Here is a 24,784-nt window from a genome sequence, read left to right as displayed (position 1 = left end):
GGGTTGGGGGTTTAGGAAGACCTCTTTCTTAATCTTTCTTGAATATAATAAAACAGAATAGAGGTTGAAATCTGCTTTAAACGAAATCATATATAACATAGATAAGTCAATGCAAGAAAGCTACTATAGCATTGAATAGCAACATAGCATGAGCTTCCACATCTTATAGCATTGACGTTTGAGAAAGCAAAAGAATTTCTCTCATGGATAATCTATAAAAAGTGGAGAAACGAGCCTAACTTATTTTTGCTGTCTTCAAGTAACCCAGAACAGTAAAACAAAACACCAATCCTGCTCTTCTCAACAGAAAAACAGGAAGGTAAAAAACTAATAAAAATAAAAATAGAAACACTTTGGCTACCTAAAATGAAGTCTACAGCTTGGTGCGACAAATTTGCAAAGTTTACCTCCTCAACCTGAAATTACAATGGACAGAGCTATAAGCTATTGGGGAAGAAAAAAAATATATAAAAAGTAAAAAATTATCATACTGAGTATTGAAAATCAAAATAATAATAATAACAATAATAATAAATAAGTGTTTGGGTAAATTGTAATTGAAGTGCATAAAAAAATAGTACTGAGACATTAGTTAAAGTAAGCAGAACCTTCTGATTGGAAAAGCAAAATGAATAAATAACAAAGGTTAAGTCCTGCTATCTGACCGGAGAAACAGTGTCACAAAGTTCCACAAGAAAATCAACAGAGGCCCTAAGCTGCTCCAGTTCATCTTCATTGCTAAGGTCTGTGTTCAAAGGCATTTAGACACCTTAATAAATTTAGAAAGAAAATAGAAAAAGCAAATAATTAACAACATTTCTCCAAATGTTAGATGTCAAGCATAACGTCTGTTAGTTGCCACAACCAAAACCGAGAAACCTTAAGCATTCTACTAAAAATTATCAAACCAAGGAAACCGAGATATTGAAATCCCAACGCAAGCTTAATTAGAATGAATATAAAGTCAAATAGTACTAATTATAAACCTGATAAAAGCCGTTGCTGCTGAACTGAACCACCTGATTTTCGTTTTCTTTCCTTGAATCTTACTGAAAATAGAAATTTGAACAAATTCAAAGCATATTTTTCAAATTAGCCGCATTATTGGAGATGATGATGATGACGATGATGATGACGATGACGATGATAAACAAACCTTGTCTCAGAAACCTCCGCCGCAAAACGTCGTTGAACCGACGATTGGAGCCATCTGTTACTGTCTTAGGGCTCAATTTCCCCAAATTATCGAAGAAATAGCATTTGCAAACGGCAGTTTGAGGGAACAAATCACACTGTGAAATATCTGGAACCGAAAACGAATTAGAAAACATAACAAAATCAGAGAGAAAAAAAGTGAGATTAGAAAATTTTGCCGACCTTGAGTTTGCTTGAGATCTTCTCTAAGTCTCAAAAGCTCTTGCTTCCGCTCCTTCGCCTAAATCTCCGCCATTAAAACTCAGATTAGCTCTTTCTTTGCTCCAAAACTTCGGAGAAATAGTTCTTCCATTTTAAAAATCACAAAGATCGTGGAGGAAATTGAAATCTGGACTAGCACTTCAAATCCGGAAATCGCAACAACAAAAATAAAGAAAAACTGCAAAATATAGCACAGGAAAGAAAGGAAGTTCGATTTCTTATTCCTGAACTTTCTCGGCAACCAAACAGCGAGGTTAGCTATCGAAAAAGGAAGGATTTCGAAAGAAATGATAGACCTTTCGCTTCCATCGGAGAGCGTCGGAAGTGGAAGGATTGTTGGGGAAAGAAAGAGGCTTTTGGAGGATCTTCGATCGGAGAAGAGAAATGGCTAAAGCGAGCTTCACCGTTTGCTCGTCTTGTCCAGAGCTCGCTGGTTCTGCGCCGTTCCCAACTGACATGCTCTTTCTGAGGGCAGGCGACGCGGGAAATTACAAATCTATTTGAGAAAATTATCTTTAGTTTTGCGGAATTATTAGGGTGGTTTGAACTTTTATAGTGCGTTTAGAACTATTTCTTAATTGTTTTTAAAAATGTTTTTGCATAATTTTTAGGTATGAAAAAAAACAAAAACGGTTAGTAACTGTATTTGTTTAATAAAAATTTTAAAAATAAAAATAAAAACAAAAAATAATTGGGTTGTTTCCCGAATGGCCTTCTTCATGATCATCACACACATGCGATTTGATTTCTCCCATCTTTCCGTATCCCTCTTTTCATCAGAGGTACTCTTATCCGTAAGAGGTGGAGAATAATCAACCCTTAACGTAAGGTCGAGATCCATGACTCCGAGAACTATCAAGAGGTTCTCTTGCCATGACTTAAAGTTAGAGCCATTTAGCATAGGAATAGAGTTTATGTTGACAGTAATATTAGCAGGAGTCATAGCTAAAGAGAGAATAACAAACAAACAAACAAAACAAGCTCACATCCCAAAAAAAAAATTAAATTCAAATAAAGGTAAACCACATCTCAAGATACCAGGCACTCCATTAACATTTCATCTTTGGACAAAATATTAACTTGTAAGTGATATCTTGGTGTAGTAATCAAACACAGATAATAAGAACACGCCAAACAATACATCTTCATTTGGGTCAATTTATTGTTCACATATAAAATTGAATAATCATCACACGTTTATTACCACAGGTGCACATGTAATTTTGTTAAATATTGACTTTCCTTTGGGCCGATCAATATTCACATAAGTTACATATACGCAACCATTTATATTCTAAAACAAATTAATTTTCACAAGAGAGGTCACTTGGCGACATGTTGCTTTAATTAATTCATCTCAAAATATATATAACCATATCAATATCTGAATTTAAAATTACACCAAAATGACCAAAAAAAATTAAAAAAACATTTGGTCAAAGTCAACGGTTAAGGTCAACTGTCGATCAAAGTCAACAGTCAAAAAGTTGACCGGGTTGAGCTGGACCGGGTCGAGTAAACCCAACCCGGATCCTAAACCAGCCCACTTCTTTATACCGCAGGCCTACCACAGGTAACCCTTTTCTCCTATTTTTTTTTGTCATTTGCTACGGGCTAAGCCCGTAGCTATTCTTCAGTAACGGGCCCAATTAGGCTCATGCTGATCAAAGAAGACCTAGGGGTCTTCTTCAACCCCTAGATGAACTGGCGGCCATTCGGCCGCCAATTGCAGGTGCCGCGACCGGACGACCGCGGGTCCGCGGCTATGCTCCTCCGGCACAGTCTATAGGTTGCACCGGTAGGACCAGACCCGGCGGCGACAAAGGTGGCTGCCGGCATAAATTACAAAAGAACCTTTTTTTTTCTTCCTTAGGCGGCAGCCAAAGGCTGCCACTTTTCTCCATTATGCTGCAGCCACAAGCCGCGGCTGTCCATACCAGCGAGGCCAAAAGCCGCGCCCGAAGCCTACATCGCCAGCAGCTGAAGGATTGCCGCCAACCCCAAATTTCTGTATTGGGTTAAAGAACTAGCCCAATATAGCCCGAGAGTATTGAAAAATAACCAAAGAACAACAACAAAATTTTGTTCTCAATTCAATAACCATAGAACAAAAATAATCTGTAATCTCAATGATTTAACATGAAGATTCTCTCATACCACTTGTTAGAAATCAATAATTTGGTGAAAACCATCATCCAAAAGCCAAGAACATTCATGTAAGATCATCACGAACTAATAAATCTGTAAGCGGAAGTGTACCTGAATCCATATTGACTGATTTATCTCTAGAGTCGTGCAGTTTGTCTTCCAGATCAACACGTTTTCCTAGAGAACCTTTTAACTTTCTCTCTGTACTCTATCTAATGATGGGATGTCAGAGTGAATAGAATGTAACGTATGATCTGGGGACCATAACTGTCATTTGTACATAACTTCCCTGTTATATTTTGGTATTTCTATTTTAGCCCATCATACAAACAAAAATTACCCTTAAGTTTCTACACATTAAAGGCCCACACCCTATTAGATACATTAAAACCCAAAATACCCAAACCTTAGTAGATTACTTTTAATTGGGTTTAACCTTATATGACAGCCCGCAACACATAATTATTCACATATAAGCCCAACGTTGGATTAAGGATCCAACAATATGTCCTTATATACTGTTCCAATAGGGTCCCATTAAACCTAGTTGGATCAGTATTGGGTATCCACTCATCAAACCCATACCAAGTTAGAAGTCTATAAGCCTTACAAATTAGACCACTTATAAAAGCGCATTATAATTAAATAACCCAATATAATTGTATTAAAATATGTGGCCCACAAATATTATTAGAAAAATGTTGGCCGTGTTTAGAATTGATCCCATTTTTATTATTCACGTTTTTTGAGAAATAAAAAATGAAAACGTTTCTAAAATGGCGTTTGACACAATAAAGATAAAAAATGAAAATAAAAACGATTTTTTGGTTCAATGTAAAATGAGAGAGAAATGAAAAATGACTTTTAGTCGTTTTTCATTTTTTGTTTTCGTTTTCTCCTCTCTCGAGCAGAGAGTGAGACATTAATGGTTTTTTTATACAGAAAATAATTTCTTGATAAAATTACCAAACACATTTTCAAAAATAATTTTTGTCTAAGATTAAAAAACTTTTCATTTTCATTTTCATACAAAAATAAAATCATTTTAGAACGAGTTCCAAACGCATCTATTATTTTCATAACAATCTCCCAATGTGAAACAATTATATCATATGTTCTTTAAGCGCGCTTTGGTATCCTATTTATCTTTAGACTTCACCTTAGTTTCAATTCATGGACTACCGGAAGTCCGCAGTAGAGATTCTCAAATTCATGCCTGTAAGAGGCATTTAGCATGCTCTGAGTAGAGCTTAGTGAGATGGAGTATCCATAGGCTGTTGGAGGCACTTAGCGCGATGGAGCTTGTACGGAGCAGTTTTGTGAGAAGTGCTCATTTGGAGATCTCTAAGAGGACGTTTATTTTCTTTATTCATCTATGATTCTGAATTATGATTTATGATTCTTTATAGTATTTTTCTCTCAGAAAAAATACACGTAAAATAAAAATAATTCTAAATCATAATTCTGAATCTATAAACCAAACGTCCACTAAGATTCTTAAAGATAAATTAAGGAGTTACACGTTAAAATTTGAAAAGTCGTTAACTCCCCATTCTTTTAATTAATTTCTAAATATTTGAATTTGAGAATAAGAGGGGACGTTTTTTTTTTTCAAAAGTCACAACAGTAGGGAATAACTTCCCAATGGCAAGATTTGGGCCTGGACCTTAAAGGGACCTGAACAATGGTTTATGATATAAGACGTTTTAAGACGATGATTTTCAATAATGAGAAAATTGATGGAAAATGATGTTATTTTTACCTCATTATTTGATGGAAAACTCTTTGATGAAAACCTAAACATATATATTATTATTTTGATGTTTTAAAAACGTATTGTGCACTTTGATGGATGGATGGTGATGATGGAGTCCTGTGAGCGGTCGCTTCATCTTGTTGTGGTTGGTTTGGAGGCCGCTCCCTCACTCTTTTCATTACTAGCGCACTATGACAGTACCACATAAGGACCCTATTATAGATGGATATTTTGAAGTAATGTTATATATATTGTTTTAAGTATATATTTACTTCTTGATGAAAATTATTACAACGAATGTTATTAATTGATGAAAATATTTTGTGAAAACAGGATGTACTTGCTAAGCATTATTCTTACTAGATGTTTCTCATTGCAGCTAAGCACAAGAGTTAAGTATGAGGAGAGGAGGTTGGTACGGTTGTGTGCGTGGTGGCATAAACGAAATATCAGGTTGCTCTCCTGAAATTATGATATAAATTTTTGTTAATTCCGCAAATTTAGAGTTTTGTTTTATTTATGAATTTCCACAAGTTTTAGATATTTTGTTAAAGTTTTAAGGTTTCAGTAATTTTGCAACTTTAGGATTATTTTTTTGATGAATTTTAGTTTTAGTAATTAATAATTCATATTTAAAAAAAATCCAAGCTATTTTCGCATGGTTTATTAATTTATATTTTGTAAACTCATGTTTTACAATGATAATGAATGTTATGAGACGGTAACTGTGAGGGCGTTACATTTAAATTCAAGATACTTTAAATAGGCGTTTCTATAAATAACTCGAATGAAATTTTCTCAAATTAATTCTTACGCACATCCTAGGACTCTTAAAATCACAATTGAAAAAAAAAAAAAAAATTACATTTTCACCATGTCAAGTTAGTGGACGTTAATTTTGTAATTTAACATTTTAAAAAGAAATGCGTCTTTTTTATAGAGATTTTAAGGAAAAAATAATGAAAAGATCTACATTTTCGTGTTTCTTTTGTATGATAAATTATGTTTCATAACGATATTATCATTAAAATAATGAAAATGTTTATTGATGAGTATATTTTGGTGTTTCTTCTGTATTACAATTTTGATATTCATTTTCATAAGAGTCTGTTATTGTGCAGATGGTATTTCTTAAAGAAAAGGGTAGATGCTTTTATTTGGTTTTTTAAAGAAACTTTCCTTTTCTTAAAATAATAAGGTTTCATTAAATTCAATAATAAGGTTTTATAATGAGCAGGCATTTTTGTAAATGCCGAATAAAATTATCTCAAATTAATTCTTATGCCCATCCTACTCTTAATCACAATTAAAAAAAAAAATACACTTTCACCATGTGCAATTTAGTGGTGGTTAATTTTGTATTTTAACATGTTAAAAGGAAAATGTCACTTTTCCATAGAGATTTAAGAATCATATAGGAGAGGGACTAATTTGGAATAACTTAGGCCCGTTCGGTTCGTTAATTCGAGTTGAGATGTGATGTTGTGTGAAAACTTTTTACTGTAGCAAAAAAGTTAGATGTGACTGTTTCTGAGAGCTTTTTACTATAACAAAACTCGAACTCTAAACTCGAATCAGTGAAAAGAACAAGGCCTTAATAGTTTGAAGACACGTACGTTTTTTAAGTCAGGTACGTTTTTAAATCGAAAGACCAAGATGGGATTTGGCTATAGCATATGGACTAAAAATGGAATTAATCTATTTCAAAAAAAAAAAAATGGAATTAGCATATGGACTAAAAATGGAATTAACTATTTCAAAAAAAAAAAAAAGAATTAACCCTAACTTTTTTTAACAGTGATTTTTTACGGCGGGGTATATATAAAAAATACTTAACCGTTGTGAATATGTTTTGATACGTAAATCTTTTTTTTTTTTAAGGGATATGTAAATCTGTTTTAAGCTTTTGTCGGTTTTGCTTATTATTATTATTATTATACATAATATATATATATATATATATTGTTTTAATGTGACTTTGATAAAATCTAACATTTATGAACATTAATAACAGGTATACCTTAAAGTAAAATGGTCATTTTCTATTTGAACACAATTTTATGTGATTTGATATTTAAAGTTGCACATAACCTTACCGCACGAGTTCTCAATGCCCAAAACCAAAAGTATACAAAGAAGAAAATCTGATTGTAAGCTTTTGCGATTTTCATGGATGGTGCCATCTGAATATCGAGCTCTCTCAGAACATCAATAACTGTCAAATATATTCAATCCCCAAAGAAAAATAAAAATAAGCATATAGTTCCACAAATAGACCACATAGACTTTTTCACTCGTTTGAAAATTGAAAATCTTTTCAAAAAAATCAATATATATATATATATTGAAACTGCATCCAAGAAAACTTTTGATCACGGAGACGTGCAACTTTGGCCACTACTTAATGAAAGATTGCAAAAGAAAATGACCAATTATGGAGAATTAATGACAAGGTACCCAATTCATGTAGCACTATTTATTAGGAGAGTTTCTATTATGTGGGCACTTTATTGTATGCAGCACTTGCATTATTGACTGTAACTGTATGATTTAATATAAATAGTTGAGAAGATAAGATGGAATATTTAAAAGGAGCTTTTCATTTTTTTTTTCTTTTTTAAGAAAATACCAGTTTCACTTAAACAACGCAAAATGAAGTCCACAACATACTATGTTAGAGGTGTTTTGGTCTAGTATAAATAGATGAGAAGATAAGCCTAAAAGAAAGCACTTGTTTTCCATAGATAAAAAACAAAGAAAGAGAAAGATGAGATTCCTTAAGCAAGACTCCACACTCTTGTTATTCTTCTTGTCCTTCCTACTGCATTTTCAAGTGTCAAACTCATCTTCATCCCCATTATGTAGAAAGGAGGAAAGCTTTGCTTTGCTCCAATTAAAACACTCTTCTTCGATTGATGAGTATGCTTCTGTACCCTGTGAAACTCCATATCCAAAGATGAAATCTTGGAAAGAGGGTGCGGATTGTTGCACATGGAATGGCGTCACGTGCGACGCGGTAACGGGTCACGTGATCGGCCTCGATCTCAGTTGCAGTAAGACAGTTGCACAAATCCATTCCAATAGTAGTCTTTTTCTTCTTTCAATCACTTTGGGCGCGTTTGAGGAGAAAACGAAATGAGCATATTAGGAGTGGCAAATCCATTCCAATATTATGAGTCATTTTTCATCTTTGAGATTCGGCCGCGTTCAATATATTATGCAGATGTGTACTCAACAAAATGAGCATATAATGTTAGCCTAGTTTGGGACGATAATTTCAGCCTCGATCGTTTGTAGGTTTACGAGTGAGTTGTAAACTCCTGTAGGACCCTTAGCCATCAGCGACGAGTGTGTCCCTTTTTCCACTACAAGCCCTTTATCCAACACTACAATTTGATTACACTTTTGTATAGTACACAACTTATGTGCCACAACAACTCTAGTTCTTCCCACCATGATACGTTCCAAGGCCTCTTGCACGACTTTTTCCGAGTGACTATCAAGTGCGCTAGTCGCCTCGTCTAATAGCAATATTGTCGGGTTTCTCAATATGGCACGTGCTATCGCAATACGTTGCTTTTGCCCCCCGGAGAGTTGCAATCCCTTGTCCCCGCACCATGTTTCGTACCCTTCCTTTTGCCTCGTGATGAAATCGTGGATATTTGCTGCCCTCGCGGCGTCCATCATCTCTACTTCACTTACGGTCTTTGATGGTGCCCCATATGTAATGTTCTCTCTTATGCTGCCAGCAAACAAAGTTGGCTCTTGATTAACAAGTGCGATGTATGTTCTTAATGACCTAAGGTGATAAGACCTTATGTCTTGACCGTCGATTTTAACCATGCCTTTGAGAGGGCTTTCGATCAACCCAATTATTGTAGATTTACCAGACCCGCTTTTTCCCACCAAAGCCATTGATTTTCCAGCTTCAACATTGATTGAGAATCCTTGGAAGATCATTACATTAGGCCTAGTTGGGTATGCAAAATGCACATCGCATAATTCTATATGGCCTATTATCGTCTCAGGCTGGTAACCTTCTGCGTTTTCAGGTTCAATCTTTGTGTTCTTGTCCAATATATCAAAGACAGACCTTATAGCATCCCAACCTCTAGCAATGATAGTAGTCATACTTCCGGCTTCTGCAATGACGCGACCTGTGGTGACTAAGATAATTATAGTTTGGAATACCTCTCTTGGGGTGATGTAGCCTTGAGAGGCAAGTTTGCCACCATACCAGAAGTTCAAGGACCAATTACAACTCTTGATGCTTTGGGACAAACCAAGGGCAATGCCTGCAAACCATGATTGACGAATGCTCTCTTTTCGCGGTCCTACCTGAGTCCCTTTCAGCAGATTTAGTATTCGTTCTTGGGAAGAGAATGCGGTAACTATTCGAAGATTTGATACAGCTTCGGCGGCAAGTTTAGTGCTCTCATTTTGTTCTTTGATGGCCTTTCTAGACATCCTTTTGAGCATGACACGCCTAGTGTAGAAGCACATAATGATGAGGGGTTGGACTGCTATTGAGACTATTGCAAGTCTCCATGCAATGACTAAGCCCAGTGTCCATGCTATGATTACTGCTGCGGTTGCTTGTACAAGAAGAGACATTCTATCTCCCACTAAAGATCTTACCTGCAATCAATAACAAATATTGTTTTTTCTTTATTATTATTATTCAATATTCTTTAATGTTTACTGATTTATTGTGTTTCCAATAGCTAGAACACATTTCAAAGCGGTAAAACATAAGAACTAAAAGAGAAAAATGTTTATATATACATACCACATTTGGATCTTTGGCTAGCGTGGAGCAAATAACACCGCTAGAATTCTCATCTCTATCAAACCATCCAACTTCAAAAGTGAGTATCTTTGCAAACATTCTCTCTCGAATTCGCTTAGTTAGGTACTCCCCCATGTATGCAAAACTATAGTGTTGGCTTATATTAACCAAAAATGAAACGATTGTTAACCCCAAGAACCACAATGCTGAACTTCGAATCCTTTCTTTGATCTCATCATGATCAGTTAAGAAGTACACTGATATTGTAGTTCCCATGGCAACTGCATACAAAGGTTGCATTGCACCGAAAATAATTGCGCTCAAACATTTGCTTCCATTCTGGCTTATTTAAACCTAACAATCTCCAAAACGATGCAGTAGGACTCTTTGGATCGGTTGAATCATTGTTAGTTCTAACTGGAGAAATCGAACTAGCTGTTACAGTGCCGGTAAGGTTTGACTTATTAAGGCCTAAACGGCATTCATGCATAGTGTCATTGAAATCCTTATTTGATCGAGAAGGTGACCCGAAAATTTTCTCTTTATGGTCTTTTTCCATGTCCATTCTTTGGAGACGAACAAGGGAGGCATATATACCATTTTCTTCTTGTATTAACTCATTATGTGACCCAGCTTCTTTAACTTGACCATTTTCCATCACGATGATATCATCGACATTTTTTATGGTCGAAAGTCGATGGGCGACGATTATGGTAGTTCTACCCACAGCCACCTTGTCTATAGCTCCTTGGATTGCTCTTTCTGATTCGGAGTCTAGTGCACTGGTTGCCTCGTCTAAGAGGAGAATTCGAGGTTTCCTAATGATTGCTCAAGCAATTGCAATTCTTTGCTTTTGTCCTCCGGATAATTGAATACCTCTTTCACCAACCTGTTCACCATTCACAAAATTGAATACTGAATATAAGTTCTGATTCAATTTTTCGAAGCTTTCAAGAATCAAGACAATGTAATAGGCCGAAAAATCAGTGCTAAAGTAAGGAATTAGTACAAACCTGGGTATCATAACCTTGGGGTAACTGACAAATAAAATTATGAGCATCACAAGCTATAGAAGCCTCGATAATTTCCTCCATCTTCGCGTCCTCTTTGCCAAAAATTATGTTCTCTTTTATGGTTGTTGCGAAGAGTGAAGGCTCTTGGCTTACTAGTGCCATTTGCGACCTTAGCCATTTAAGATTCAACTTATTAATAGCATTCCCATCAAGAAGAATCACCCCTTCTAGTGGGTCATAGAACCGTTGAAGTAACAGCAAAACCGTGGATTTTCCGGAGCCACTTGTGCCAACTAAGGCAACTTTCTTTCTTGGTGGGATGGTAAGGGTAAAGTTTTTCAAGACAATACTTTCAGGCCTCGATGGATATGAAAAATTTACTTGCTTAAATTCAACTTTGCTAGAGATCTCCTCCAAAATCATGCCTTCCATGTTCTCTACATCAATCTTAGGGACTCGTGTTATCACCTCTAGTATGCTTTTGCCAGCACATTGTGCCTCAACTATGTCTTTGATGTAAGATAAACCAGCTCCTAGTGCTCTGTTCACCAAGGGTTACACAATCAAACCAACTAAATTATTGTTTCTTAAAAAAAAAAATATATTACAAACTCTTCACTTAAATTTACAATTTATATCATCGGATTAGACAATAGAGAAATGAGACTGCTTTCAATTATGTCTTGGTTAATTTCATTATATCATCTATCGTGATTAAAAAATGATTACACATTCTAAACTAGAAAGGTTGAATTAGTGTTCTACAATTTCGTTATTTTGATCTTGCAAAAGTTGTTGTTCTTCTTTGTATTTTTCATATTATTGCTAACATTTTTTTCATACCCCTACCAAAGAGTTCTCATTATACATATGGCAAAAAGTGCATGTTTTTTAATGTTTAATCTTGTCAAAATCACATTATAAATGAAAGCATGCAAAATTAATAGCCCTAATAAAAATTTAACGGTTCATAACATTGTACGCTAGTAGAGTGTTTTTATTCGTACCCTACCAAAGAGTTCTCATTATTCATATGGAAAAAATCTAAAAAAATAGAAACTGCAGCGAAAGAAATAATGAAAAAGAAGAAGAATGTTCTGGAATTGGGAAAGACTCAGCCAAAAATATACTGAGCTAAAGCAATTGTATTTACATGTAGTTTCTATACAATGTGGAATATATAGTAGGACCACTAGTTTGACCACTAGTATACGTGGCAAAACAATGTACACTAGGAAAAGAATAAAATGTACACTAGGTTAAAAATAATATGTACACTGTACATTTATGCTTTAACATCCCACCGCAAGCTCATTGGTCTCGGGAGAATAGTGAGCTTGTTTCGAAGATTCAAGAATCGTTGAGTTGGGAGAGGCTTGGTCATGGCATCTGTAAGTTGGCCTTCAGAGGGCGTAAACTAAACGTGCAGAGTATGTTGCATAACACGTTCTCTGATAAAATGATTGTCGATTTCTACATGCTTAGTACGAGCATGCATAATAGGATTGGCAGCAAGGTAGGTGGCACTAATATTGTCGCAGAGAAGTAGTGGTGGAGTAGGTAGAGCAACTTGCAACTCACGAAGAATCGATTCAGCCCAGCTAACCTCTGTTGCCGCATTGGCAAGACCCTAATATTCTGAGTCTACACTTGAACAGGAAACCACCTTCTGTTTTGAAGAAGACTAGGAAATGAGATTTGAACCCAAGAATGTATAGTAACCACTAGTACTTCTTCTATCATCGGGGCAGCTAGCCCAATCTGCATCCATATAACACACAAGCAAAAAATCTGATTAGGCTTGAAGAGACAAACCATGATGAAGAGTGGCCTTAAGGTATCGAAGGATGCGCTTTAGAGCTTGCTAGTGTGTGGAAGTTGGGGCATGCATGAATTGGCACACTTTATTAACTGAGTAACTGATTTCAGGACGGGTCAGTGTGCAATATTGCAAAGCACCAACAACACTACGATAGGTTGTAGCATCGGAGAGGGGCTCTCCATCATAAAGAGACAAAGTTGGTTCGGATGACATTGGTGTGACATAAGGTTTGCATCCCCACATCTCAGTTCGCTTCAAAAGATCAGAAATATATTTCTGCTGACAAAGATGGAGAACATTACTTGTTTTTCTCACTTCAATACCCAGAAAATAAGATAAGGGACCAAGATCCTTTAATGCAAAATGATGGTTCAAGTGAGTAATGAGAGTCTGAACCAATTGGGGGTGACTTCTTGTTACAATTATGTCATCAACATAAATTAGAAGGATAAACTTAGCTGTACCATTGAATAGGAAGAACATAGATGTGTCAGATTTGAGCCTTGAAACCCCCATTGAAGAAGTTGATGACTAAGCTTAGTAAACCAAGCATGTGGGGATTGTTTGAGTCCATAGAGTGCTTTAGATAGCTTGCACACCATGTGGGGGTTGGCAACATCAATGAACCCGGGTGGCTGTGCCATGAAGACTTCTTCATCTAAGTCCCCATTGAGGAACGCATTATGAACATCCAGTTGTTTGAGAGGCCGGCCTTTAGATAAGGCTATACTAAGTACAATCCGGATGGTTGTGGGTTTCACCACCGGGCTAAAGGTTTCAAAGTAATCAAGGCCTTGAGTTTGATGGAATCCTTTAGCCACGAGTCGAGCCTTATGTCTCTCAATTGTTCCATCAGGCTTGAGTTTGAGCTTGAATACCCACTTGCAACCTATTGGATCGAAGAGTGAGAGGAAGAATCCATTGGATCGAAGAGAGCTCAGAGGCTAAAATGCTCTGATACCAAAATAGAAATTGCAGTGAAAGGAATAATGGAAAAGAAGAAGAATGTTCTGGAATTGAGAAAGGCTCAACCAAAATATACTAAGCTAAAGCAATTGTATTTATACGTAGTTTTTATACAATATGGAATATACAGTAGGACCCCTAGTTTGACCACTAGTATACGTGGCAAAACAATGTACACTAGACAAAGAATAAAATGTACACTAGGCTAAAAATAATATGTACACTAGGCAAATAATAAAATGTACACTAGGCTAAAAATAATATGTACACTCTACATTTATGCTTTAACATAAAACCACCCCCGCGTGGAAGCACTTTCTCTGATGACAGAAAAACACTTACCATGAGGAAGCATTTACGGGCTTACTGTCTACAATATTAGGCGCCACTGAAAAATTTAGAAAACATATATTGGGGGTGTGTGTGTGTGTGTGAATGCATAAGAAATGAGTGAGAGATTCTTACAGTCCTCCATGGACAATGGACATCCCTGCAGCAAAAACAGTCCCTCCTTGTGCGCCATGGTACATGACCAATCTGCTAGCATAGTAACACATAAAAGACCACATAACAAACACTCTGGCGCTGCTTCCAACTCCCAAGCCTTTGACCAAACCCTGCCTCAATCCCAACTTAGTGGCCCCGTTTAAAGCCACGGAGAATTTTGCTACAGTAGTTTTCTCGCCGCCAAAGGCGTAAACAGTTCTGATGGAGGATATTGCCATCTCTGCTACTGTACCAGCCTCATTGTATTCACTCCTAATCTTTCCTGCTAAATTCAGTAAGGATCTTCCACACATCCACCCAGGAATTACTAGAAGCAACACAAATGGGAGTGCCACCAAAGCCAATTCCCATGACAGTATTAACGCTACGATAAGACCTCCTATAAACGTGGATACTTGGCTCACAAAGTTTGGGACCTGTTGAATTTTCAGGTTCACGTTCACCAATGGCCCCGTGAAAATATGCATTAGTCTCCATTTTGACTCTCTGACATTCATTTGTAGAGGTCTATCTATCCAGAGGTATATGGAATATAAATTTCGGTCCCTCTTGCTATTAAACTGTCTGTTTTTAGATACTATAAAGCACGAAGATGGCTTCTGATAGTTTTAATATGGATCAAATGGTTAAAAAAACAAAAAGATCTTAAAAAATTATTCTGAAAGGAAGACATGAATTGGGCAACAAAATCCAGATCTTTACTTTGGATCTTTTTTTAAATTTTTTTTTTTTTTAATATCATTCTATCTCTTTTAAAGTCCTTACATCCTATCTTTGTGCTAAGACTCCTCCTGAAAATCACAGTTTACTAACATAGGGGGTAAAAAAAAAATTCATAAACCTCAGGTAATTAGACCTCTAAAACTAAACGTCAGGAACCAAAATGATACAAGTGCATATCTTCAGGGACCAATAGTATAAATAACCAAAAGTTTTAGGAATCAACTGTTTTTAAGCAAAAATGGTAAACCAAATGACAAAAGTCCATCAGTATGTGTAGATTATATATATACAGTTCAAGTACCACAAAACCTTTTCACTGATAGCATCTTGATTCTCATTCTTGCAGCTTGTCTCTCACCTGTTCTTGTCCAACAGTATCCTTCTGCAATTTTCACATAAATAACATAAAAAGAAAAACCATTAATCTCCGGATTATACTTATTAACTCTTTCCTACAGATTCTTACAAACAATCTAACATGTATAATAGGGTGAGACAGAATTCACCTAGAAAACAAGCAACCAAAGACACACCAGCCCCGTATAATATCCCCACAGCGTTCTGCATCCACCCAAAGAAATTACTTCATCAAATTTGAACAATAATATTACACATCATAACATTATATTATCTAATTAGTCATAATTAATTTGCTTAGTATTTTCAAGAGAGAAAACAAAGAAGGACACAGAGAACTAGACCTTATTAAGCCTTTGCCGCAGAACATCGGGGTCCAACTTTGATGCATTGCCAATACTGTTAATCATGTGGCTAGTGAAATACAGCGGAAGACGGTCAGTGAACCCATCAAGAACGGCGCCGATGAAACCGAAAAACATCAACAACATATCCAACCCATCTGCTTGCGTGAAAATGGAGCGTACGGACCCATTTACACGTTCTGTCTTCCCCTGTTTTTGCTTTCCTCGAGAACCATTTTCCCAGTCACTATGCGTGTGTGGTGCGTCTTATCTCCACGACGTCCTTTGTTTTATTGTATTTATACTTCAACAAGTTATATATATTCTAATGAGGAAAGAAGCATATATATATATATATATATATGAATTGTCTACAATAAAGTGTCTGATTAGTTAGGTGTTTATATAATTGTGTATAAATTATATATATTTATTCGTAAATCATGTATATTTATATGTAAAATTGTATATATTTAACATAAAATATAATAAATTAATTAATATACATATTTTTATGCTTTGTGTTCACTAATTATTATAAAAAAATATGTTTTAAAGATTAATATACATTGTCGTTTCTTATAACTTAACATATATGATTTATATATAAATACACACGATTTACATGTAAATATATACGATTATATAATTATAAAAGTGCTATGTAAATATACACAACTTACTTATAAATATACACAATTTATTATAAATATACATATTTCATACAAAAATGTACAAATACCGCTGAGGCACTTTCCAAGTGTGACATTGCCTATATATATATATATATATACTGTATAAATTATAACACTTGTCCTTGTTATAGAGACGCTCTGCTCCCTTTTTGTTTGGTTAAAGTGACGAGGTTATAATTTATCTGCATATAATAATGGTCACTACTAGACGTCATCAATAGTACAATAAATAAATAATATCTGGAGCCATTTTACGTATATAAATACAATTCATCATGATCGCAGTTTAGAATCTGAATAATAAGATTTGCTTTTTTCAACAGATAATCGCATAACGAAAAATATTGTGCACAAGAAAGCTTCTTCAACACAATTTGAACGCAATCCCAATTCCCAGCTTAGAATCAGAATAATAAGATTTGCTACTTGAAACATAATCACATTAATTAATCATATTAGTAAAGGCATCTCACAGAAAATATTGCTGCCTTATTATACACAATCGAACATAATCGCGGTTTAAGAATGCTTATAAAACAGTACAATTGAGCATAATCGCAGTTTAGAATCTGAAAGATAAGATAATCATAACGTTAAAGTTACCTCACAGAAAATATCGTGCATAATTAAGGCGGCGGCTGCATGGTTGCGAGAGAGAGAAAGAGAGACTGTGGAAAGGAGGGCGGCTGGTGCTGTGAGAGATTGGAATGAGTCCAAGTAGTATCTTTTAACTTTTAGACCCAACTATTTTGTTTTTATTTAAATGTTATTCAGTAGTAATTGGCTTTGATTTTTGAACCAATAATTGTCACTGCCGACAAATATCACCAAAAGACCTTGGTTCTATATTTTCAATTTGGACAATCAAGTTCATAAACTCTTGATTTCTTTACAATTTTGAAAAAAATCAAGAACGTTCAATTTTCGATATAATTTATCACGTATACGACATATGACTTAATTCAACATTGAATTTTCAACTACACCCTTCAATTTTTTTTTAAAAAATATAATATATATTTTCAAAAAAAGCCCAATGGTATATATATAGTTTTTTTCAAAAAAAAAAAAAAAAAAAGCAAACCTTAATCAAGCTTCGACTTTACTCTAAGATTACGTTTAGTATAAGGGTTCTAAAACTGAAACTATAATTCTGGTTCAAACATTTATTTGTTTGTAAAAAGTAAAAAAATTATTCTTTAATATCAATGTTTAGTTTGGATGGTTGTGGTTTAAAATTTGAATCATAATGTGATGCTTTAAAACAAAACCATCTTAAAAAATAATACCACCTTCTTATTAATTTTAGATGGTTTAAACATTTAGTTCTGATTCTGATTTTAGAACTAAGTTCAAATTATAAATCATAATTTTAATTATAAAATTAAAATTACTTTGATTAAAACTCTCATACTAAATGCAACTTAAATGATGAGATGGTTTTGGTCTCTCACCACAGCCCTGTGAGGGCGAAGTTGGTGCCGCTGATCTCGAGGCTGCTTAAATAGAAATAGAATAATAACATTCAATGCCACGTGTTTGACTAGAGATGCTGAGTGGGAGGTCAGGCAACTTGAGATAATTGGGGAGGCATGCAAAGACAACAATGACTCGAAGTCAAAGCTGGTTAGTTCAGGACTAGGGCTGGGACAATGGATGACAATGCAATTATAGTCTTCTCCATTTTCCAATCATATTTTCTTAGTGAGTTGGTATTCGAATATCTACTTATGTTAAAAGATTTAAGCTTAATTTACATATGAAAATGGTACAGATGAATAATTAGATTTTAATGTAAAATTGTGCCTAATTTTCACATTTCTCTTTTCCTTCACGTAAATTAGGCTTACGTATTGACGTTTGGTTAAAGGATTCAAACCATTTTTTATTTACGTGAATTTTTTATGAGAGAAAATACTGTAACGAATCATGAATCATGATTCGAATCAGGAAACGAATTCCTCTGCCAAACATCACAGCCTATTTATATGGGTAAATTAGGCTCATATTTTTTTTATAGAAGTTGTTATTCCACCAGCAATTCTGGAGGCATTCCTCAGTTACTCCGTTTCTTAAGATAAAGGTTTTTAAAATGGGCTTCTTGCACGGGCCAAGCTTTGGGCTACGAAATCCACTTTGCGATGACATGGGCTTTATTTCCAGTCAGAATTCGGGAACATTTTTAACGGCCGCCCTCGGCGGCTCTGCAGAAGAAGCGCGAAACAGAAGCACGGGAGTGGGACAAGTAATGGCGGGAACGCTAGGAAGTGATTCTCAGAAGCAGCTTCTTACCCTAATTCGCAACTTCGCAACCGAAAAATCGCAAGGAGGTAATACATTCTGCTCATACTGCTCGTTTGGTTCCCGAGAAAATTTAGACTGTAGCTGAAAGGAATACTAAGAAAATTACTTGACCGAGAAACTGTAGAACTAGGCGGTCGTCGATCACAACATCATGCCTCATCGATGTGGAATTAAGCTCTTAATTATCGATTCTTCACTATTTATTTTGAGAACTGTGATTTTTTTTTTTGGGTGCTGAAATTAGCTCAAAATTAAACGAGAGAGCGGTTACTGTACGTGTTTCGACGTATGCAGAACGAAGAATTTTAAGTCTGAAAAAGCGAATTGAAGAGCTTCGATCCGAGGCGGAAATCGCAAATGCGGAGCTTGAAGACACCAAACGCGCCAAAGAAACCGCTGAGCAAGAGCTTAAGGGCTATGAAGTTGAATTGGCTTTGAGTGAGACTTCGATCCAAAGCCTAAAGGTAAAGCTCGAATTGGTCGAAATGTATTAATGTATAATTGATTAGGTTTTTATCTAATCTACTTAAATTATTTTCAGTCGAGGATTTCTCTGATTCAAGACGAAATTTCCTCCGTCGGATCTGATTTAGAAGCTCTTAAGGTAATTAAGCACGTCTCTTAATGTTATTTTTTTTTCCTTTTCCTGTTTAATGCTGAGGACAAAAATAATAATTCGTTTATATTGGACTCTTACTTTTTCTATATTTTCTGTCTTTTCAACCTGAAACGTTGAATAAAACTCTTCGATCCTGCAAAGAACGATGAAGGAGCTTTACGGTCAGACTTTTATTTTTATCTTTAATTTAGTTGATGCAAGTTTTTCTAGTATTTCTTCAAAAATATTGAAATTTTTGCATGTATTTCTCTTGCAGTGATGAGTTTACGAGTCAAATGTTTGAGCTCAATGCTAAGATAAGGTTAGATTTGACTTAGCTCAATGCTAAGTCAAATGTTTATTTTTTTCATTTTTTTATTTTTTGAGGTAATGTAGAACAAAGTTTAGTGAGATGCTTACTAGATATTTAACTGAGTTTTTCTTTGACAAATAGATGTGTTGTGCGTAATGGTACTTTACTTCCTGTAAATTATGATATGTCTTATTATTGATTAATGCAGGAAGTTCCAAGAGACATTTACTTGCAATTTTCACAAGGAGTTTTCTCTTGGAACTTTAGCTGGTATTAGCTTGTTTACACCGTTCAAATTTCTAGTCATTGGTTGGTGATTTAATGTATTTTGGAGAGACTAGAGATCATTTCTATTTTGAATCAAAAGAAGGCAACAAACTTGCAGGAAAGGAGCTTAATGGAGTACCTTTATCTACTCTGGAAGACATGCTGGACCAAGTAATCTCTCAAACAAGTATGACGGAAGAAGAATACCTCGCAGAACAGAATATTCAAAAGCAGGATGTAAATTAGTCTTTTGAACAATTGGAAATATTAAAAAGTGAAGGCTTAGCCTGTCGTTACTCTCAAATATTATTCGTACAAATTAACCAAAGACGATTGATAATCTTGCACTCCTGCAGACCCAGAAGGAGTTGATTGATTGTGAGAGAAATGTGTCGCTGACTAAGGTCATACTGAAGACAACACAAGCGTTGCAGGACTTAACAAGATATCCTTACAGAAAATTCATGGCAAAGTGCTTACTTCTTAATGATTTCTGTGGGCGAAGGAACAGAAAATTGTTCATCGGATGGGGTCATTATCAAATTGTGGATAAATTGCTTAAGAATCATTGAAGCAACATTATACATATTAAAGTTGCTTGCCCGCCATTACGTTTGAGTCCTAGGATAATTCTTTATTTGAAAATTTCCAGTCTCAAAAAAAATTCATAATGGACATTTTGCTCAGACCATTTTCAGACACTGCTTAATGATGGCATGCTCTTTTTGTTATAGAGGTGTATGGGAAGAAATAAGTACGTTATAGCTTGCATATTTTCATCATAGTGGTTGTTCAAAATTTGATACGGATTCCTTCTGATTTATTTTAGTTGTTTGAAGGTTTCCTCTGACTACAAAATATTGTAATTTACAACCATGACCTACTGAAATTGTTTCTTTGACTGAAAACAAGCAGACTTCTGAATTAGAACAGATGTGCACTGCCCTTGGTGAGGAATTGCAGAGAAGATGCATTTGTCCCAATTGTCATTTAGACAACGTGGAGGTCTTGGGTGGAATTCTTTAGTCAAGTGAGGCGAATTAATCTTTTGTAAGTATTTTGCTTGAATGACTACCTTTCCAGTGTTTTTCTTACCAAAAGTGTAGAATAATAGAAACTTGCACACTTTGTTCATACTAAGGTCATAGCATTTGAGGGCTTATTGGCACAAGGTGGAATGTAATGTACCGTAAGTTTTCTGCCGATCTTGCTTTTTTAAAGTCACATTGATTGTTTTAGGTCCTTTCAAGAACATTCACGGAATAGCAATGCCTGAACTCTGTTACTGTTGCAGTCTCTCTTTTGTTAGATTACACACACCGCAATACTTTTTTTGAGGGAAAATATACATCTTAATTAATTCCTTTGGTCGGTTACATGTTTCCATGAATCTAAAGCATCTGGCTTGCAGTGTCCTTTAGTATAAAACCTCAAATACGAGGGAGAATATGATTACAGTAAGAGAAGATGGATTTTTTTTTCTTGACATATACCATTGAAACCAGCGGCGGCAAATCAATCTCTAAAGCCCAAGTGCATTCACTCTCAATCGTTCTCATTAAGATTGCTGCATATATCTCGGCGATGCTTCTAGGTCCTTTATCATTAAGGAAAGCAATGTTGAGTTGCCTTTATCTTCACCTCTGCTTGTTCCCTGCATTGTCAATTTTATAATTTCTATCACAACCGGAAGCTCATGTATACTTAGAAACCAAGTTAACTCGTGCAACCAAAATTGTAAAACATAGTATCTGGGATTACAGAAATATCATAACGGAGAACTCACTGTTTGCTCATTAGGCAGTATGGTAGGAAGAATGGTTTGCAGACTAACAACTCTTGCACTGTTAGATTTCACCACTTCAATCTGTGTTGAGAATAGGGCAGAGACCGGCCGATGATCGGAGAACTTACTCTCACTGCGAAAATAGGATAGTTGCTTCACGCCTTTTCCATACCATAGAATTCTGTCACACCTGCAGCCATTGTATCTTCTCATGTCTATTCATGGAGAACCATTCGAGGAGGGGGGAGGGGGATGGACAGTTTAACAAATTCCTAACTTGCCACCTAGAATAAGGTAGGGGCTTGTGGTAGCGGTAGATTTTGAATGTAAAAAAGGGGAATAGATCCAAGAGTCAAATAGTGGTCTTTTTGCAGTATAAAGTGGTGGGGGGAGAAAAGAAAGGCTGATTATTCTTACCATGCTGGAGTTCTTTGCTTCTCTCCCGATCTGCTTGGAAGACCACCTGAATAGCGATTACAATTTGATTGAGAATGCTTGTAGGTAGGTGCAAATTCTATGTCCCCCTCTTTCCAACCCTGAAATACTCCGCCATATTCTTGTTCTCTTCGAAGTTGATCGAAGTCTTGCAATGCTCTCCAGTCTTGCTTCTTAGTAAGCTGCCTGGCTAGACTGTCCTCCAAATACAGCCTATAGTTGAGATCCCCGAACCAGAATAACCGACTGTTTCAGAACAGATTTGTGTTATTGCGTTAATTTTGATAATGATGAGTAATTAATTTTCCCCTCCTTTTCCCCTCTTTCTTTTTCTGAAATTGTTTCTGATAAGGTTCTTCTCGTTTCAACCTTATGTAAATTCCCAAATTCTTTTGTAGCAGGAAAAATGTTTGAACTAAGATCTTGTTGGTGAATTTAGTAGTTTTATCATAGCAAATAGGATGGTGAACTAAAATATGAAATTCCCCTCCACATCGTGAACTAGAGTTATAATTACTCAAACTACTCAAAAGGAACTTGTGATGTACAATATGGTTAAATAAGATTTTGTTGTCAATTTTGGAAAGTGGTGAGTTGGAAGCGAGCATTTTAAAAAGTAGAAATTTTCACAGCTAAGCTGTAGTTTGCTGGAGTGCCACTTACTCGTGTCCTAAGATGGTAAGAGGATGAGGATTATCGTCATCTCCAAAGGACCGAAGGAAAGAAGTTCTCCTAAAAATCTCCGACACTTGGTGGTTCCTTCGACCTGCATCGCCTTTCTTCTCGCCAGAAGCTAGATGTGCAGCAATAAAGCAAAAGCTAGTCCCTTCGATCGACATGCTAACCGAAACCGAACCTTTGTTTCCCAAATAACCCATGCTGCCACAAGCCACGGAACAAACTTTAACATTTGAAACGCAATACTTTCAAAGCAATTCATTTCTCATCAACACACTTATAAAGACTCCAACCATCTTTTTTCTCGCCATTAGTTTGTACTTCCTCCCAACGTTTGGCATCATATTTATAGTTTTTGATCGCTCTCTCATTGGAGTCGCACTATAGCTGCTAAGACTCTTCCTCCTCTCAGAGTCGAGAACCGGCACATAGAGATAATTGTCACTTGAGATTCGATTTACCAAGGGTGTCAACCAAGGACAACCATACTTGTCATTGAGAGTTTCCCCTATGAGCCCGTTCCAATTTGTTGCTTCCGTTGGGTCTTCTGCTCCTATCACTGTTCGGGTCATCTCTTGAAATCTACACATTGGAAACTATTTGCCATCAAACGACACTTTCTTATGTTTAAAAAGAAAAGATGACAATGTTGGGTGTTGACTTTCCATCATAACGTACCCAAGAACGTAAATGTTGGCCGCATCTTTGAGATTCAACCACTCATCCAAATCTACAGCCAAACTGCCCTTTATCTTAGGTTGAGGAGAAAACGAAAATAAAAAATGAAAAACGATCAAAAGTCGTTTTTCATTTTTCTCTAATTTTATACTAAATCAAAAAAATCGTTTTTATTTCCACTTATTGTCTTTATTGCGCCAAATGCCGTTTTGAAAATGTTTTCATTTTTTCTTTCTCGAAAAACGTGAAAAATAAAAAGAAGATTAATTCCAAACACGGCCTTTGTTTTCTCATATCGAAGATTGGCAAGTTTGAATATTTGACACATCTCAACCTTTCCACTTTGGGGATCTCTGGCCAAGTGCCCCATGAGTTCTCCTTTCCATCCAAATTGGTTTCCCTTGATCATTCTAACAATTATCATCTCAATCTTGAAAAGAATACTTGGGAAAGGCTCATTGGAAATCTAACCAAGTTGGAGGAACTTCTTCTGGATGGAATCAACATGTCTTTGATTGATTGTAGGTTTCTTGAGCAATTTCGTCATCCCCCTTGAAATCTCTTAGCCTTCATTATTGTCAATTGCATGGGAAGCTCTCATTTGAATTCTTTAGCAAGTCAAATATCCTTAATGATGTTGTGGCTCGAAGCTTGCAATTTTTCAGGCTCAATTCCAGCATGACTTGGAAACCTTAACAAACTTACTCGCTTAGTCCTCGCACAAAACAAATTCGAAGGTGAGTTACCATCATTGTTTTCCAATTTTAAAGAACTCACCTACATAGACCTATCGAGTAACAAGCTTAAAGGTAGAATCCCTAACATATTTACCAATGGTACAAAACTCTCTTTTGTGAGCTTCTCAAACAACAAGTTGGTTGGTTCTCTTCCTTCTCTTGCCACTGAACTACCAAATTTAGCCACTATCAAATAACATGCTTACGGGTATGTTACACCACAGTCGAGGGATTGACCGCCCCTCTAAGTGACAAGCGCCAAGGACTCCCCGTTGAGGACCGGTTGCTGACGCCAAGGGAACCAGTGTGTCCAGAGTGCCCTTTAGACGTCGAGAGGTCACGTACGCCGATGCGCGTCGAGGGCCCAGCCCATGTGGTGAGGACCCGACGTCGAAACATTAGCCCGGTCAAATCCGCTGTCAGTCCTGGGGAAGATACACTGTATCACCTAC

At 36.0% G+C, this 24,784-nt stretch overlaps 3 protein-coding genes and 1 pseudogene across 4 annotated transcripts in view; 1 reads left to right on the top strand and 3 right to left on the bottom strand.

Annotated features, from left to right (window-relative positions):
- LOC21397124 (protein MULTIPOLAR SPINDLE 1) overlaps nt 1-1,874 on the bottom strand; it is an 11,002-nt gene extending 9,128 nt beyond the window's left edge. The window contains exons 1-6 of the mRNA XM_010092869.2: nt 1,713-1,874; nt 1,378-1,435; nt 1,157-1,303; nt 987-1,049; nt 666-745; nt 362-416 (exon numbers count right to left, since the gene is read on the bottom strand). Of these exons, the coding sequence (XP_010091171.1) occupies nt 362-416; nt 666-745; nt 987-1,049; nt 1,157-1,303; nt 1,378-1,435; nt 1,713-1,874 (565 nt within the window). The remainder of the gene's footprint in view (nt 1-361; nt 417-665; nt 746-986; nt 1,050-1,156; nt 1,304-1,377; nt 1,436-1,712) is intronic.
- A 6,111-nt stretch (nt 1,875-7,985) lies between these two features.
- Nucleotides 7,986-16,115, bottom strand: LOC21397122 (ABC transporter B family member 15). Its single transcript, XM_024162203.1, is given in 7 exon segments — nt 7,986-9,958; nt 10,110-10,437; nt 10,439-10,998; nt 11,123-11,663; nt 14,376-15,522; nt 15,647-15,701; nt 15,842-16,115. Coding segments are annotated over 5 exon segments (3,348 nt in total). The 5' UTR covers nt 14,915-15,522; nt 15,647-15,701; nt 15,842-16,115; the 3' UTR covers nt 7,986-8,578.
- A 2,645-nt stretch (nt 16,116-18,760) lies between these two features.
- On the top strand, nt 18,761-20,709 carry LOC21397120. Of its 2 annotated transcripts, none has more exons than XM_024162201.1 (8): nt 18,761-18,866; nt 19,135-19,304; nt 19,382-19,444; nt 19,601-19,620; nt 19,716-19,760; nt 19,960-20,021; nt 20,137-20,255; nt 20,375-20,709. In XM_024162201.1, the coding sequence occupies exons 1-8, from the start codon at nt 18,785-18,787 to the stop codon at nt 20,588-20,590; spliced, it is 777 nt and encodes a 258-aa protein (XP_024017969.1). In that variant the 5' UTR covers nt 18,761-18,784; the 3' UTR covers nt 20,591-20,709. The 2 variants fall into 2 exon arrangements, with proteins under 2 accessions (XP_024017969.1, XP_024017970.1); XM_024162202.1 differs by having other exon boundaries at nt 20,137-20,205; nt 20,375-20,458.
- Nucleotides 20,710-21,576: 867 nt separating this feature from the next.
- Nucleotides 21,577-24,004, bottom strand: LOC112090582 (annotated as a pseudogene).
- Nucleotides 24,005-24,784: the final 780 nt, after the last annotated feature.

The sequence above is a fragment of the Morus notabilis genome, unplaced genomic scaffold (assembly GCF_000414095.1).
Source record: "Morus notabilis unplaced genomic scaffold, ASM41409v2 Scaffold218, whole genome shotgun sequence".
Taxonomy (NCBI): Eukaryota; Viridiplantae; Streptophyta; class Magnoliopsida; order Rosales; family Moraceae; genus Morus; species Morus notabilis.
The sequence above is the reverse complement of the archived record's forward strand: the minus strand, read 5'-3'. Positions and strand labels throughout refer to the sequence as shown.

Bases quoted from the DNA above. Each gene is read 5' to 3' on its own strand.
- LOC21397120 (XM_024162201.1), top strand. From the start codon at position 18,785: ATGGCGGGAACGCTAGGAAGTGATTCTCAGAAGCAGCTTCTTACCCTA. The intron at 18,867-19,134 runs GTAATACATTCT...CGACGTATGCAG, and splicing joins AACCGAAAAATCGCAAGGAG to AACGAAGAATTTTAAGTCTG. The intron at 20,022-20,136 runs GTATTAGCTTGT...ACAAACTTGCAG, and splicing joins TTCTCTTGGAACTTTAGCTG to GAAAGGAGCTTAATGGAGTA.